The following is a 16,340-nucleotide window of genomic DNA, read 5'->3' on the forward strand; positions in this document are numbered from 1 at the left end:
TCCAAAAATAACATTCATTTCCCTATAATGCTTCATAATGTTGCCAGTTCCACACATTAATAAACACATTATAAGTTAAAATAGCTCCAATGCATCCGGCACACAGAAGTTACATAAAAACTAGTCCTCTCATTCTAAGGGAACCATGGTGTGCAGCAGCAAGTGTTGGACTGGGGTGGACTAAGTCAGAAGTCACACGACACCAGGTTATTCTTGAGCAGTTTATTTGAAATCACAAGCTTTTGGAGGGCTGCTCCTTCGTCAGGTGAAGTAACTAACAAATCTACTCTTTTAAGAGTTTACTATTCTGAATATCCACAAATTATTTTCAAACTTCCTCCACAATTAAACTGATTCTATATCACATCTTAGCAAAAATTAGAAAATGTCAACTTTTTTTAAAATAAAGTTCATTTTCCTCGTTAGAAGATCAGTGAAATTTTTTTTTAATATAACTACCACTTTTAAAAACACATTTTACCACAGTAATGCTTTGAAAGAAAATGAAAATCTATTACTGAGAATCAAAAGGGATATATGAACTTGCAATATTAGTTAAGTTAAATCAGGCTGGTAGGGTTTCAATTTTTAATCTTCATTGTCACCATTGAAAATCAACTGGAACGCATTCAGTGTCTGTAACTAAATAAAAATACGGGCAGATAGCTTTCTTCCATGTTAGGAAAATGGAAGTATATGACATCCCACGAGAGATGGGTTTTCAAAGGAAGACATTAAAGCAGGAGGAGGAAATGGACAGACTATGAGTTTAAGCAGGGAATTCCGAACTGAAGTGTAGACTAGGTAGGGAGCTGGGATGGGATTCACAAAGGGCAGATTCAGAGGAGTAGTGTTGGAGTACAGGTTTTGCAGGACAGAAGCATGTTACCTAAGTAGGAAGAGATGTTAATATTAAATCGGAGGCTTTGGAGGAGTGATGGGTGAGTGTTAATATTAAGTAATAGAATATAGGCAGGAGAGCTTTAGAAGAGCTAAAATTCATGGAGCATAGGGAGGTCTTCCTATAAAGCAATACAATAATGAAGTCTGAAGCTGATAGACACACAGAAGACTGTCCTAGCAGAAACTAAGATAGCAGCAGAAACAAAAGACGGAATGGAAGTGGAACAAGTTTTCATGATGAAGCAGATATGAAATAGTGTCAAATTGCATGTTGAGGTTTGAACAATATGGCTCAATTTAAGAGCGTGTGACCAGACTAGGAGATGTAATCGGTGTCAAGGAGGCAGGGATGGAAGACAATGCCAATGTGTTTCAAATGGTCAAAAAAGTATAAGGATAATGCTCTGCATAATCACAAAGGATGTCATTTGTGATTTTCATTAAGCCATTTAGATGATGCTGCAGTGATGTCAGCCTGATTAGAGAGATTCAGCAAAGTTACAAGATCAGCATTTTCTGAAAGACAAAAATACATTCAAAGACTTTGCAGGAGGAAGAAAAATTGGAGCTCAGGTGGTAGCTTGCAATGAGAGAGGGGTCAATGATAGGTATTTTGAGAATGAGGATGATGCAGGCAATTTTGAAATACCTGGGGAGTGGGAACTTTTTGCAGTACCAGCAAGCTAGAAAGAAGACTGGGTAATCATTGGGTTAGTGGGATGGAACTCAAAGAAGAAGGGAGATAAGTTTCATTTATAAAGTGAGCTTGGAAAGAGCAGGAGATGAAATAGAAAAAATACAAGTTTACAACTAAGATGAGCAAAAACCTAGTAGGGTTTGAACTGTTGAGTAAGGGAAAGAAAAAAAAGTGTGGGGAACATCACATACAATTAAATAGATGGTCTCAATCAGAGTGACCAACTGTTAAGCTTCTCACATATTGTTGGGAGTTAAGATTGGAAAGGGATAGAGAAACAGAATTGAAGCCCTCATCATGTTTCATGCAGCCCTACCTAACTCTAAGCTACTTTCCCCTGCACTTGATTGGTCAAAACCGAGAGCTATATTTAAAAGAATGACCAGGATTCAAGTAAAGGTTTTGCTATTTAACATTTCAGATTATGTTAATCATTTCTGCCTGAATTTGTTTTAGCCCTTTTTCAGTGTTAATTGACTATTGTTTTCCCCAGTATTTTATCTGCTTTAACATGTATGTGGAAATTACAATATGAAAACAGGCTATTCAGCCAACCAGCCATGTTGTTGTTAAACCTGTACACAGGAAGCATTCGGAACAAAAACCCAGAAGTTGCTGGAAAAACTCAGCAGGTCTGGCAGCATCTGTGAAGAAAAAAACAGTTAACGTTTCGAACGGTGACCCTTCCGCAGAACTGGAAGCATTCGAATCCTTTATACCTGCCTTGTTCCCATGTCTTACTTTCTTTCAACCGCCCAGCTAAACACTCATTCATGTTGCAACTCGAAGGTCTCAGGTCCCATCGTAGCGCATTCCACAGCCTCATTATTCTGTATCAAAAACATTCGCCAGCTTACATTTCATTTTACAGCTGTTATTGTAATCAAGACCTTCCAAACATACAAACCAGGCTCCTCCTACCTATTCTGTCTAATCCCTTCACGATTTAAAACAATGCAACATCATTTCTGATCTATTTCAATTGAGATATTCAACTCTTGAAGTGGTTCTTCAGCCCCGAGTATAGGGTTTGGTGATTCATGTTTTACCTGTAAATAATATAGATGCGACTTTCTTTATGGGCTTCCTTAAAAGGCAAATTCAGCTATAACTATTGCATATAATTGTGTTTACTTTTGAACACCATGAAGATTATTGTCAATGAATTCAAGAAAATCCCAGCAATAGAAGAAAATAAAATGCATTCATTGTGTGCAAGCCCCTCACCCTCATTCCCATTGTGAGACCTCACCTCGGAACGTGCAGCTCGGAGAGTTCCATAGCCGAATCCCCGCCTCAAGCTCTCACTGATTGGTGCATTCATTGCCATTTCACGATGCAACGTCCTATTGGCTAATAATAATGTCAGTCAAACACAAAGCCTCTTCCGGTAACGGCGGTGTTTTCTAAACACGCATGCTCCTGCTTCAGGCCCCGCCCTCCGCCCAATCCCGTTCGCTGTCCGCATGAGTGACAGTGAGAGCTGGCGGGGATCCACCAATGAATGTCCGGAGAGGGCGGGGCGGGTCGCTGGCTTGTTGTTTCGTGTTGTTGAAGGAGCGGAGGCAGTGGCTGGATGGATGGAGATTGAGGGAGTGGGGTCACTGCAGTAATAAGGATAGCCTGGCTCCGGATAACTCGAAAACATGTCTCCGCAGAGTTCCGTGGCTCCAGATAAGCCGATCCAGACTGCAGTGCCCCCCTCAGTGGAGCTGGGCTTGACTGTGGTTTACACCGCTCTATACTCTCTGCTTTTCCTCTTTGTTTACCTGCAGCTCTGGCTGGTCTTGCACTACAAGCACAAGCGCTTCAGTTACCAGACGGTGTTTTTGTTTCTGTGTCTGTTCTGGGCGGGCCTGAGGACTACGCTCTTTTCTTTTTACTTCAAAAATTGTGTTCAGGCCAACCAGTTGGAGCCTTTGCCTTACTGGCTGCTGTATTGTTTCCCTGTGTGTTTGCAGTTCTTCACGCTGTGTCTACTAAATCTTTATTTTGCACAGGTAAGTGTTTAGAGAAGGAGACAAAAGAGTAAAAACAGATTCGTTTTCATGCTGATTTTGCTTATTCTTGATGGATAATAACACAATTGCGTTTGCAAGAGACTGCAGATTCATCGTGCCGACATTTAGGAAACTGTCTTTGTTCTTTCGACGCTATGTATCCCAATCACAACCCGAATAATTCTGAGATGCAAGTCGGTTTGCAACATGCATCTTCTTGGTGTATCGATTTCCCAGCTCATATTGTTTGTCACTAAAATAGTAAATGCTTAGGTTCGAGGGAGAGAAGCGATATATAGTTGGAAGGCTTACCTTGACCGGGTAATATTCTAAGCGAACAGTTGGTTTCAAAGAAACAAGTAACATGGGGAAGCGTGTCATTCTGATTTTAAATAAATATCAATTATGACGTTCACTGGTTTGACTGCCCGCTGCCTTTCAGTACCGAGCTCCGCTGTTTATTGTCAGGTAAACGTTTTTAAACATCCCTATTCTGAAATTCTGTTGCCAGTGACAGATTCTGCCATTGCAATAGTTGCTGAAAATCTCTTACTCAATGCAATGCATTTGTCAGTAATCTGACATTTTTTGTTCTCACCTAATGTAACTGACAAATTGTGCCATTTCGTGACTAAAAAGTTACAGTTTCCAGTTATTTAAACTTCTTTCTTAATGATTTATTGAAAGAAGCCGCATTACAAAGATGTTATCAGAATCAGTCTTTCTGTAGTTATCAAATTGTTGAGGACTGTCAGTTCTTATGCAACGATGAACGTATTTCAAAACTCGAATTTTAATTCCTTGCTTACTCAGCATTAGCAATGTTTCTGTAGGACACGTAACATTAATTGAAATTCGTTTTTTGAACTTGAAGTTTGTTATCTAAAATACAAATATACCATTGTAAAGAAACACACCTTTGCTTGTTCTGAACAGTAAACTTAGCAGAAAAATTGACCCAATGAGGTGATCCACCTCTGGGTTAGGATATTCTTACCTGGCCATGACCCCTCTCGATCTGTTCTAACTTCAAACTTCCACTGTAGCCAGTTGAAAAACAAAATGTTAATGATTCATGCACAGATTTAAAATCTGTGAATTATGCAGAACTGCAAAGGTAAGTTTTTAGGAGTATTTCCTGTAACTTGTAAAGAATACACCAAGCAGCTACCTAAGTGTTACTGAGTTCTGCCACCTCTGACAGGCTAAAATGTTTAAAAAGAAATATAATCTTTCAGTTACTACCTGAAAAAAACAATATTGCAGTTTGTTTCATATTTTCAACAGTTTTTAAAATAAATAACTTAAAACAGAAACACATTTTTGTTCTTTCTTTGGATGTGGACATCACTGCCCAAGGTTTGTATTGAGTACCCATCCCTAGTTGCTGTCTGAATGGTTTGCTAGACCATTTCACCTAACAGTCAAACATGTAGCTGTCACCCCAGATAATGATGGCAAATTTCATGCCCTGAATGACATTGGTGAACCAAATAGTTTTTTATAACAGTCTATTACAGTTTCATGGCACCATGACTGCAATAGTTTTATGTTCCAGTTTTATTCATTTAAATTCCACCAGTTGGCTGGATAGGATTTGAACCTACATCTCCAAAGCATTAGTTTGAGCCTTTGAATTACAAGTCCAATGACACTGCGGCTGCCTCCGCTTCTTGACTAAGCACTTTCGTACTTTAAGTTACAGAAAGTGACATTCCCTTGAGTGTTTCTAATCCACCTGTTCAGCGATTTATAATCACAGACATATGGAGCAGATGGGACTTAAACCTCAGATCTCCTGGTTCAAAGGTAGGGACACTACTACTTGTACCATAAGAGCTTGTATACTTATTACGCATTGCACTCTCCCTAGAATTACAACTCTGTTGTTCCCAGCTTCCAACCGATTATGTTATCTGTTTTGCCAAGCAATAACTTTGAACAGTCATTCCAAGCACTTCCTTGGTTTTCTGAGAATTTCGTAAATGTTCAGATAACTCTTTCTGCTGGCCATTCCAGAAGAAACCTTCCAGCATCTGTAGAAAGATACAGGATATGTCACTGTGCGCAGCTGGGGCAGTTTGCCAAGCAAACAAGCATTCCTCTCTGCTAATCACATCAACATCTGCTGTCTATGTGATAGTCATTAATTTGCGTAGAAGCCTGTAACCTGACCTCCCAATGGTTTCCTCGTCTCTCTTTACTAATCCAATAGAAAACATTAACCTTCTAGCTAGGTGGAAATGGTAACTAGCTATCCCTAATCACAACTGCCTTTCATCTTAGAAGTAAAAATATAATTTGTTTATGAGCAGATATCTACAACACCTTTCTTGGACATGTGGAGACTCATGGGTATTTATGTTAAACTCAGCTACCATTGATTCTAAGTTTAAATAATTTGCACCTTATTCCCAACAAAACACTCCAAATTTCCTTGGTCTCAACTAAGAAACCACCCAGGCTTCTCATTGGACACTTGAATGAGTCACATGACCCCTCATTTACCCTAACTTTAAAGCTCCCAAAATATCTTTTAAATCTCCTTCCATTTCCAAATTGAAATGCCATCAAGTAGACCTGTGTAATAACTGAAATATAAAGGGTATTCATTGTTATCATAAGCAAGATCAAACATTACATATAAACTGCATTGCTAATCATTTTCCAGTTGATCTAAAGCTGTTTCCTGAATGTTTAACTTCCTCTATAAACCGTAATACCCCATTCATTTTTGTTTAAAAACAAATGTTTTGATCAAGTTTTAAATCACCAATACATTAGCTTGCCCCCAGAACTTAATGCTACTTCCTGATCTTTCTCATACAGAAGCACATTAGAGCATTTATAACACTAACGCATGCAGCTATATGAAGTGATCTTCAAAATGAATGGTGTATGAGATCCTTGTCTGTGTAGCTGAGACATTTTGGCTAAATGAGACCTTCTATGATCTGTCTTTGGATTTTCTACTAATATTGCAGGATAAGAGAAATTAGCTTTTGATGTACAGTCCTTTAAAAGTTTAAATTAAACCATTTGCAGTGTGAATTAACTGCAATGCATAATAGAGGTTACAGATAATATAATATAGATTATAAATAAAGTAGGCCTGAGACATTCAACATAAGCTTGAGGCTGGGTCATGGGTCCCAGTGGGTCTTGAAACAAGATTTTGTGCTCAGGAACTGTGAGCCACATATTAACAACTGAAAGACCCCTTGCAGTTTTAACACTGGGTATGGCTGAATGTTCTTTATGAGCTGACCTCAAAATTACCAGTAGAAATGTAGATCTTTAAAACTCAGAGCATTGAATAGGTGGCTCCCACCAGCTTTTATAACCCTCCCTGCCAACACCCCAACCCCCAATCTCTCAGCTGCCCCCTGCCTCAGCAGTCCTAGGCCCAACCATCTTCAGCTGCATCAGTGATCTTCCCACCATCATAAGGTCCGACGTGGAGATATTTGCTGTTGATGGTGCTCAACGATGCACAATTTGTGACTGTTTGTTTAGATACTGAAGCAGTTCATGTCCAGATGCAGCCACACTTGGACAATATCCAGGTTTGGGTTGAAAAGTGGCAAGTAATATTCGTGCCATACAATGACCATATCCAACAAGAGAGAATCTAATCATTGTCCCTTGACATTCAATGATATCCACATCACTGAATTCCCCCACTGTCAATGTCCTGGAGTCACCACTGACCAGAAAACTCAACTGGACTAGCCATACAAATATAGTGTCTACAAGTAGGTCAGAGGCTAGGAATACTACAGCAAATAACTCCCCTCCTGACTCCCCAGACCCTGTCCATCATCTACAAGGCACAAGGTTAGGAGTGTGACGGAACGCTGTTGACTTTATTGGATGAGTGCAGCTCCACACTATCCAGGGCAAAGCAGTTCACTTGATTGACACCACATCCACAAGCCTCCACTCCCTCCAATTCTCAAAAGCAGTAGTATGTACTATCTACGAGACAGAAGTTCACCAAGACTACTGTTCCATAAACTCTATCACTGCCATCTCGAAGGACCAGGGCAGTAGAAACATACATGAGAACACCTGCAAGTGCCCCTCCAAGCCACTTGTTATCCTGACTTAGAGATATATTCCTGTTTCTCCATTATCGCTGGATCAATATCCTGGAATTCTCTCCCTAATCCCACTGTGGGTCAACGTACAGCACATGGACTGCGGTGGTTCGAGAAGGCAGCTCAACACCACAACCTTCTCAAGGGCAACTAGGGACAGACACTAAAAATGGCTGGCCCAGCTAGCTGAGCCCACATTCCATAACTGAGTTTATGTAAAAAAAAATTGAGGTGATGGCAGTTTTCAGTGGGAATAGCTTTGGTAACTACCATTCTGGCACTCCACACTTTGGCTTCAAGTCAGTGGAGAGACGTAGAGATAATGTTTTAAACTGATGTTCTTTGATTACACTGCCAAAAAAAAGACCCTTAATACAAGCTTGTAAGGCATGTGTGATGTTACAGTAAATGTACACAAACTTGCCTGATGCTGTAGGTATTTCAAACATTCTTGCTTTTATTTTGGAGGGTGAAATAAACAAGACAATCAGAAATCCGAACTCAACCTAGTTAGTTGAGTTTGCTAGATTGCTGGCATTATCCTAAAAGCCAGCAATCATGCATATTCAATTCCCATCGCAACTGAGGTAGACATAGGATTTCCTCCTTGGCTTGCTGCTGAGTAGAAAGCAATGGCAAACTGTAACTTGGAAAAAAAGCTAAGGAAATGGCTTGGGATGAAACATAAGCAGAAAATGAGCCAAGGACAGCCTTCAGGCAGAGCAAATATGAATGAGGCCATTTTAGAGGACAATTGGAGTTTTGGGTCTCAGTCATATGGAAGGCTAGGACAGACCAGGTGTAAACAGATTTTCTTTACTAAAGGTATTTTTTAAAACACTATGGTAATTGAATTATCACCTAGCTTTTTATTCCTGACTTACTTAATGAATGGAATTGAAATTCCCTAACCCTTGCCAATGTAATGGAATATGAGCCCTTGTCTCTGGATTATTAGTTCAGTTTTGTAACCACTATTATACCCTCACATTTGAAAAGCTGCAGATGTGATTAATGCACAAGTCAAATTTGAATTCTGTTTCCAAAAATGGTGGCAAAAGTAATTGATGTTTAGCACAGTCACAAGTACGACAGGTTATTGATCTTAATAAATGACATGGGTTCAGAGTTTACATTGTTTATCCTAACCAGCTGCATGATTTAAACTGTTTTAGTCATAGTCTAATTTCGTTGGGAAATTAGTGTAGAATGGTATAGAGTGTGTAATTAAGCACTAGGATAATTGCATAAGGATAATTAAGCCAAGAATAATTATTAGAAATAAACAACTGGCTGGCTACATTAAAAGGAAGTTACTTTCTGGCATTGGGTAGATGTTGTCCTTGGACAAAAAACTCTGACTGCATTTTTTTAATAAAACATAACAGAAATATTGTCTTTACGGAATTAAATAGTATATTTGGTGAATCGAAGAGGGGATAAGCAGGGAGAAACTTGTATTATTTTCTCAAATTTCTTCAGAATTTGGCATTGTTATTTTGCAATGCAATGACAGTTGTACATTTTATACTCCTTGGATCCCATGAACAGAAATAAATATCCATTTGGTACAATTTTGTCCTTTTTGGTTATAAAATGTCTCATCTGAAGGATTTGATGTTAGTTGAATGATGAGTCACAGGGTATGATTTAGAGACATTGTTGACAGTCTCATGCATGTAGTGTGATATAATGTAAAGATGACTTTCATGTGCTAAATCACACTTCCAGCCTTAATTTGTTGAGACCAATTAAACCCTCACTTTATTGCCCTTGGGAGTAATGGGTAAAAGTGAAGTCCCGGAGAACCATTGGGCTGCGCTCTCATTAAAGAAAGACAACAGTTGGTGAGTTTAATTCAAAGGTCACCACATCTCAGGTGAGGGACAAAGTTGAGAAGACTGGACCTTCGTGGTGACCTTGGCCAGATTGGGAATTGAAACTTGGGAGGACTGAAAAATGAGGTGAGAACAAAGAAATGATTTGGAGCTGTGCTGGGTTATTGATTAGTGGGCTGTAATAATGAAATGCTCCCATTAAAAACTAAACAGAGACCTTTATAATTAAAAGGAAGTATGTATTCCTTGATGACGCATGAGATCTTTCTCTTGGTGTTTGATTCCTGAGAAAATCATCCTAATCAGAGGAGTCCTGTTGCTTTTGACTCAGCAAAAAGTTATTGAAAAGAATTTTCAGCTCACTGTGTGATAACTTAGAATCATTAAATTCTGATGTTTTTTTCCCAAAATATTATTGCTTCTTAGTTTGACAGATATATCTAATCCAAATGTGTTTTAAGACAATCATACACTCAAGTCGGCCATCTCAAATGCAGTTTTAAGCAAAATCTAGATTATTGTAAATGAAAGGTCAAATTGTTCTGTGAATGATGGCTTTGAGATTCATGTGAGATTTTCACTTCTCTTGAACCAGCAAGGGTATCCAATTAGTGCTTCACCATAAAGATAGCGACAAAGTTGGGAGCAAGTATATAATTCCTTCTAGACCCTTTATCTCATCCCTAATCCTTGCTTTTGCTACCTTGAGAAAATTAAATAGCATTCCATTGGTGTCTGTGGTCCATGTCCTCTGTCTAAATTGCTGGTCATTATATATATATAAGCTGATTGATAAGTGTTGAGACTGGTTTTTGTTTTTGGAGGGTAATAAATTGAACCTGACTCTTTCCTTGCCAGAAATGTTTAAAGTTCCATGTGTAATTAAGTAGTAGATAAAAATACCGAAACCTTTCTATAATACCTGTGTGAACCAAATGTATTTCATGCATTAGTTGCTCTGTGATGTTAATGGAGTTTGAAACATCGTTGTGATTTTCAAATGTGAAGGTCAAGCTTTATTTGACTTGTCTGTCCTTATTATGCCTGCTGCTCAGCTCCATCCTATAGGGACAGTAGCTGTAAAGCCTTTTAACAAATGTGAAGCCAACTTGAGACTGATGAAGGATATTTAACTAGATTGGCTTTGGTTTGTAAATTACTAACTCACCTTCAAGTGAAGATATAACCCATCCTCAAACTGTCATTTTTAAAAATCACTTCCTATAATATTTGTTCATTACGTTGCAAAGCATACAATTTAAATAGCAGAGTAGATTATGCTAGAGCATAAAAACATCTTAGGGTGATGTAATATATTAAAGCACTACATGGGCATGATGGTTGTTGGGAGGAGGTTGATGCAGAAGTATGGCAGAAGCACATGTAGGAATTGATGTTCGATATTGAAAGATCACACCTCAGCCTATTCTGAACTTCTCTTGTACCTTATTGCACTTCAAGCAACCAAACCTTTGACCTGCTTTAAAATGCTTTACTAAGCTCCCTTCTATTTCACTGTTTATCCTCCTTCAGCATCTGCACAGGACAAGGCTTCTTCCTGACAATTTTGCTAGACACAGAAGGGAAACAATTTTTTTTTTAAAAAGAATCCAGTAATATTTGGACATTAATGTACAGGTCACATCTAGACCTCAATTGTGAATTGGGCACAGAATCAGACACCAATGTGTCTCATTTACCAATTTTACTGGTTTTCCTTTTGTAAATGAGAATGTTGCTGGAAAGATGAACATTTGTCAATCCCCAGTGGCCCTAAGCGGCAGTATGCATTCTTCTTGAACCACTGGTACAAATTTGATACAACTAGATGGTTTGCTAGACCACTTCAAAGGATATCTAATTGCTTACTCTTAATTTGGGCCTACAGTCACATATAGAAAGTCCTTAACAAAGGAACATATGTGAATCATTTAGGTTCTTTGACACACCTGTGATCACTTACTGAAACTAGCTGTTTATTTCCAGAAATTTTAAAACTGATAGAATTTGAGCTTGTATTTAGCCTTTGGAATACCAGTTCGGCAAATAAGCATTATATCACGATATCCAATCATTGTCTTTTACCATCTTCTTTGATTTCACTGATCCTGCCCTCCCCAAATATTTTCCTGCAAAAGGGGCGAAAAAGGGAGGGGAGAAAACCTTCTGGCAAATAACAACACTCCTATCCATATCCATGTTCTTGGCCTTATTACCTCTTGTGATACTGCTTTTCTTTTATCTCTGCGACACAACTACCTCTGCTTACCTCCTTTTATCTTTGTTCACCATATGCATCTCTTACCAAACCTATCTCCATCTTCTATGTGGGAGAGAACTAAGATTTTTTTTTAAAATGTTAATCCCCAATTACAGATTTGATGTATCCCTATACTGGGGAATATGCTTGTACTTCCTACAGTACCACTTACTTTGCCTACTTTGTGATAATGTGGATCCAATAATACATAGCTGTTTTTCACCAAAGTGGCCTAAATGTTCAACTTTAGTGAGTGTCTTAACATGCTGACTTCTAATTTGGTTTTACCATTATTCCTTAAGTGACCAAGACGTACTATCAAACTCCAATGTCTGGCACCATTTAGGCTTTCATTCTCCATGATGCATCGGCAGCTCCCAATGATTTCAGCCATTCCCTTCCATTATTTGTCCCTTATCTGTAAAGCTTTTACTCTCCAATACCGGTTGTTCCCAAGATGCAATGAGACAAACTTATATACGCGCACACACATGCACCCCTGACTTTAACGATTAAGAGAGTGCTGACTTGGCTATGTCTGAAAGGTGTAAGTTAGCCCTTAATTGGATATACAGGGCATATCTTCAAATCTTGTAGTTGGCGTAAGACTTGGAATTGTAAAAAGTGAGGAGAATACGAAGAGACTTCAGAAGGATTGATTGGTGAAATGGGCAGACACGTGGACAATACAAATCAACAAATGGAAATGTGAAGCAATTGATTTTAGTAGGAGGAATGAAGGAAGCTGAAACAAACTAAATAATACAAATTTAAAGTAGTGTTCGAGCACACGAAGCTAGATTTGTAGAGACACGAGTCCACTGGAACTCCAGTCACTTGAGAGATTTGAGAAGTAATGGTTTCTCGAGCAGGAAAGATTAATCGAAGATTTAACTGATGTCTTCAAAGTTAAGAACCCTACTGGTAAATATGGATAAACTTTCTAGTGGTAGAAGGCTCATGAACCAGAGAATGGCTATTAAAATAATTGCCAAAAGAACAAGCAGCAAGCTGAGATTTCTTTTTGCACAACAGGTTATTGCAACCCAATGCCTCAAGGTAGTAGAAGCACATACAATAAATTTTAAGAAGGAATCGGTTAAAATCTCAAGGGGTCAAATTTATAGCCCTACTGGAAATGGTAGGGCACCATAAATAGATTATTAATTCAAAAAGCTGACAAATGTGTATTGGATCAAATAACCACCTCTCATTCTATCACCACCAGATCTATCTTAACCACCAGTGAGCTTTTTTCTTCTGCCAAAACTGCTTAATGATTCTAAGATCATATCACAAAATCCACTTTGTTGCTCCTCTCCATCCTACTCCTCACAAGGAATACCAAGACCTCCTGGAATTACAGCCAATAAAGACTCGAGCAAGTTGTTCAAATTTCCTCTTGCTCATTAAACCTAGCCCTGGTCTCATCTATCTTTCTCTTTTGCCTCTTCTTCAAAGCACATCTTATCCTTGTGAACAGCCTGCTCTATCATTCAGTTAGATCATGGCTGATCTGTATCTCATTTCCTATTATATCTGCCTTCATTCCACATTTTATTTCTCTTATCCAAAAATCTCATCAGTATTGAAAATTCAATTGAGTTAGCACCCACAGCCTTCTGCAGAGTGAGTTGCAGAGTTCTTCTATCCATTGTCCTAGTAAGTACTTTCTCCTGCATTAATTTTTGTCCCCAATTTTAAGATTATCTAAAGTCCCATACCGGAGGAAATAATTTCTACATACATCCTATTGAATCGCTTTATTATCTGAAATACTCAAATTAGATCAGCCGCTATGCTGCTTTTTAAAAAGGAGCAATGTAATATAAACTGGCTTTATTGCAAGCTGTACTCTGTTTAACCTCTTGGTATCATTCTGGTGAATCTATCCTGCAGACTTCCAAGACCAATATATTGCTCCTTTGATGTGTTGCCCAATCTGAAAACGGTACTCACAGACAGGGCCTGATCATTGCATTGCAATGAATCACTTCCTCACTTTGAATTCCAACACCACTGAGAGAGAACCAAAATTGCCTTTGCATCTTTTTATTATAATTTTGTCCCTGTACTCTTGCTTTTAGTATAAAGAAATACTTCAAATTCTTGGTGCTCTGCATGGTCTGTCACTATGAACAAAATATACCAATTTGTCTTCCTCAGATCAAAAGCAGGATTTAATTTTCACTATGGAATCTACCTCCTATTCACTTGCCCCTGAAACCAGCATCCTTTCCTGGCTTGTGTTTTGACTGTGAATTATTTCCTCTGCTCTGCTAATTTCTTCTATCCCTTCTCAAAGTCAGGCATCAGCTCATTCTCAAAACAACTCACCTTAACCCCTCCTGTCCTTCCAAGCTGCCAGGCTGCCTTCAGCCAACGTTTTCAAAGTTCAGGAATGTATTCCCACAACTTGTTTGAATATCCTCCATGGAATTTCTTCCACTGATAGCACTCAAATGACCCTAATTAATGTCAAATCACATTCTCATTAAGTATAATCATAATATGTTATTTCTCTTTGACCCTGAAACCTTTCATTCTGTTGACTGTATTATCCTTCCCAGCACCTGTCCTTTAAGAGTCATAGAAATGTACAGCATAGAAAGAGATACTTCAGTCCAACTTGTCCATGCCAACCAGATATCCTAGATAAATCTAGTCCCATTTGCCAGCTTTGGGCACATATCCCTCTTAAACCCTTTGTATTCATGCACCTGTCCAGATGCCTTTTAAATGTTGTAATTGTACCAGCCTCCTCCACTTCTTCTGGCAGCTCATTCCATACACGCATCACCCTCTGTGTGGAAAAAGTTGCCCCTATGGTCCCTTTTAAATCTTGCCCCTCTCACCTTAAACCTATGCCGTCTAGTCTTTTTTTGACTCCCCCACCCCAGGGCAAAGACCTTGTCTGTTTACCCTATCCATGCCACTCTTGATTTTATAAACCTCTATGAGGTCACCCCTCAGCCTTCAACGTTCCAGGGCAAATAGCCCCAGCCTATTCAGCCTCTCCTATGGCTTAAACCCTCCAACCCTTGCAACATCCTTGTAAATCCTTTCTGAACCCTTTCAAGTTTCACAACATCCTTTCCTATAGCAGGATGACCAGAATTGCACGCAGTATTCCAATAGTAGCCTAACCAATATCCTGTACTGCTATAACATGACCTCGAACTCCTGTACTCAATGCACTGTCCAATAAAGGCAAGCACACCAAATACCTTCTGCACTATCCTATCTACTCGTGACTTGACTTTCAAGGAACTATGAACCTACACTTCAAAATCTTTGTTCAGCAAACTTTCCAGGACCTTACGATTAAGTGTACAAGTCCTGCCCCTGATTTGCCTTTGCAAAATGAAGCACCTCACATTTATCTAAATTAAACTCCATCTGCCAGTCCTCGGCCTATTGGCCCATCTGATCAAGATCCCATTGTACTCTGAGGTAACCTTCTTCTCTGTCTACTACACCTCCAATTTTAGTGTCACTTGCAAAATTACTAACCATACCTTCTATGTTTACATCCGGATCATTATATAAATGACCAAAAGCACCGGACCCAGCACAGATCCTTGTGGCACACCACTGTTCACAGGCCTCCAGTCTGAAAAGTAACTCTCCACCACCACCCTCTGTTTTGTATTTTCAAGCCAGTTCTGTTTCCAAATGGCTAGTTCTCCCTGTATTCCACGTGATCTAACCTTGCTAACCAGCCTACCATGAGGAGCCTTGTCGAACGCCTTACTGAAGTCCATATAGATCACATCCACCACTCTGCCGTCATCAATCCTCTTCGTTACTTCTTCAAAAAACTCAATTAAGTTAGTGAGGCACAATTTCCCACACACAAAGCTATGTTGACAACCCTGATCAGTCCTTGCCTTTCCAAATACATGCAAGTCCTGCAGGATTCCCTCCACCAACTTGCCCATGACTGATGTCAGGCTCACTGGTCTATAGTTCCCTGGCTTTTCCTTACCATCTTTCTGAGATGGTTGGCTAACATGGTGCCACTTCCAGTCTTCCAGCACTTCACCTGTTGCTATCGATAATAGAAATATCTCAGCAAGGGGGCCAGCAAACACCTCTCTAGCTTCCCATAGGGTTCTAGGGTACACCTGTTCAAGGTCCTGCGGATATATCCACCTTTATGCGTTTTAAGACTCCAGCTTCTCATCAAACTCCATGAAACTGACCTCCACGTCTCTCATTGCAGAATGACAATGTTAGAGTTCATAGAGAGGCCATTCAGTCCAACATGCATGCACCAGTTCATTAAATGAATGTCATTATCTAATGACAATCTCCTGATTTTTCTTTTTCCCCATATAACTTTGCATATTATTTTTATCCAAACAATCATTCTCAATTGAAAGCCAGATCAGCTCCAAACTGTATCAGAGACAGTACGAACTGCAGATGCTGGAGAATCTGAGATAATAAGGTGTAGAGCTGGATGAACACAGCAGGCCAAGCAGCATCAGAGGAGCAGGAAGGCTGATGTTTCGGGCCTAGACCCTTCATCAGATGATG

General features: G+C 39.3%; 2 protein-coding genes across 4 annotated transcripts in view; one reads left to right on the forward strand and one right to left on the reverse strand.

The window, feature by feature from the left end:
• The window catches only part of gnpnat1 (glucosamine-phosphate N-acetyltransferase 1), a 190,989-nt gene that overhangs the window by 89,417 nt on the left and 85,232 nt on the right, over positions 1-16,340 (reverse strand). The gene's annotated exons all lie outside the window — the stretch shown is intronic.
• gpr137c (G protein-coupled receptor 137c) overlaps positions 3,147-16,340 on the forward strand; it is a 40,928-nt gene continuing 27,734 nt past the window's right edge. For both annotated transcript variants that reach the window (XM_020511900.2, XM_020511901.2), the window contains exon 1: positions 3,147-3,600. In XM_020511900.2, coding sequence (XP_020367489.1) covers positions 3,247-3,600 — 354 coding nt within the window. In that variant the 5' untranslated portion in view covers positions 3,147-3,246. The remainder of the gene's footprint in view (positions 3,601-16,340) is intronic.

Source organism: Rhincodon typus, chromosome 8 (genome assembly GCF_021869965.1).
Source record: "Rhincodon typus isolate 14 chromosome 8, sRhiTyp1.1, whole genome shotgun sequence".
Taxonomy (NCBI): Eukaryota; Metazoa; Chordata; class Chondrichthyes; order Orectolobiformes; family Rhincodontidae; genus Rhincodon; species Rhincodon typus.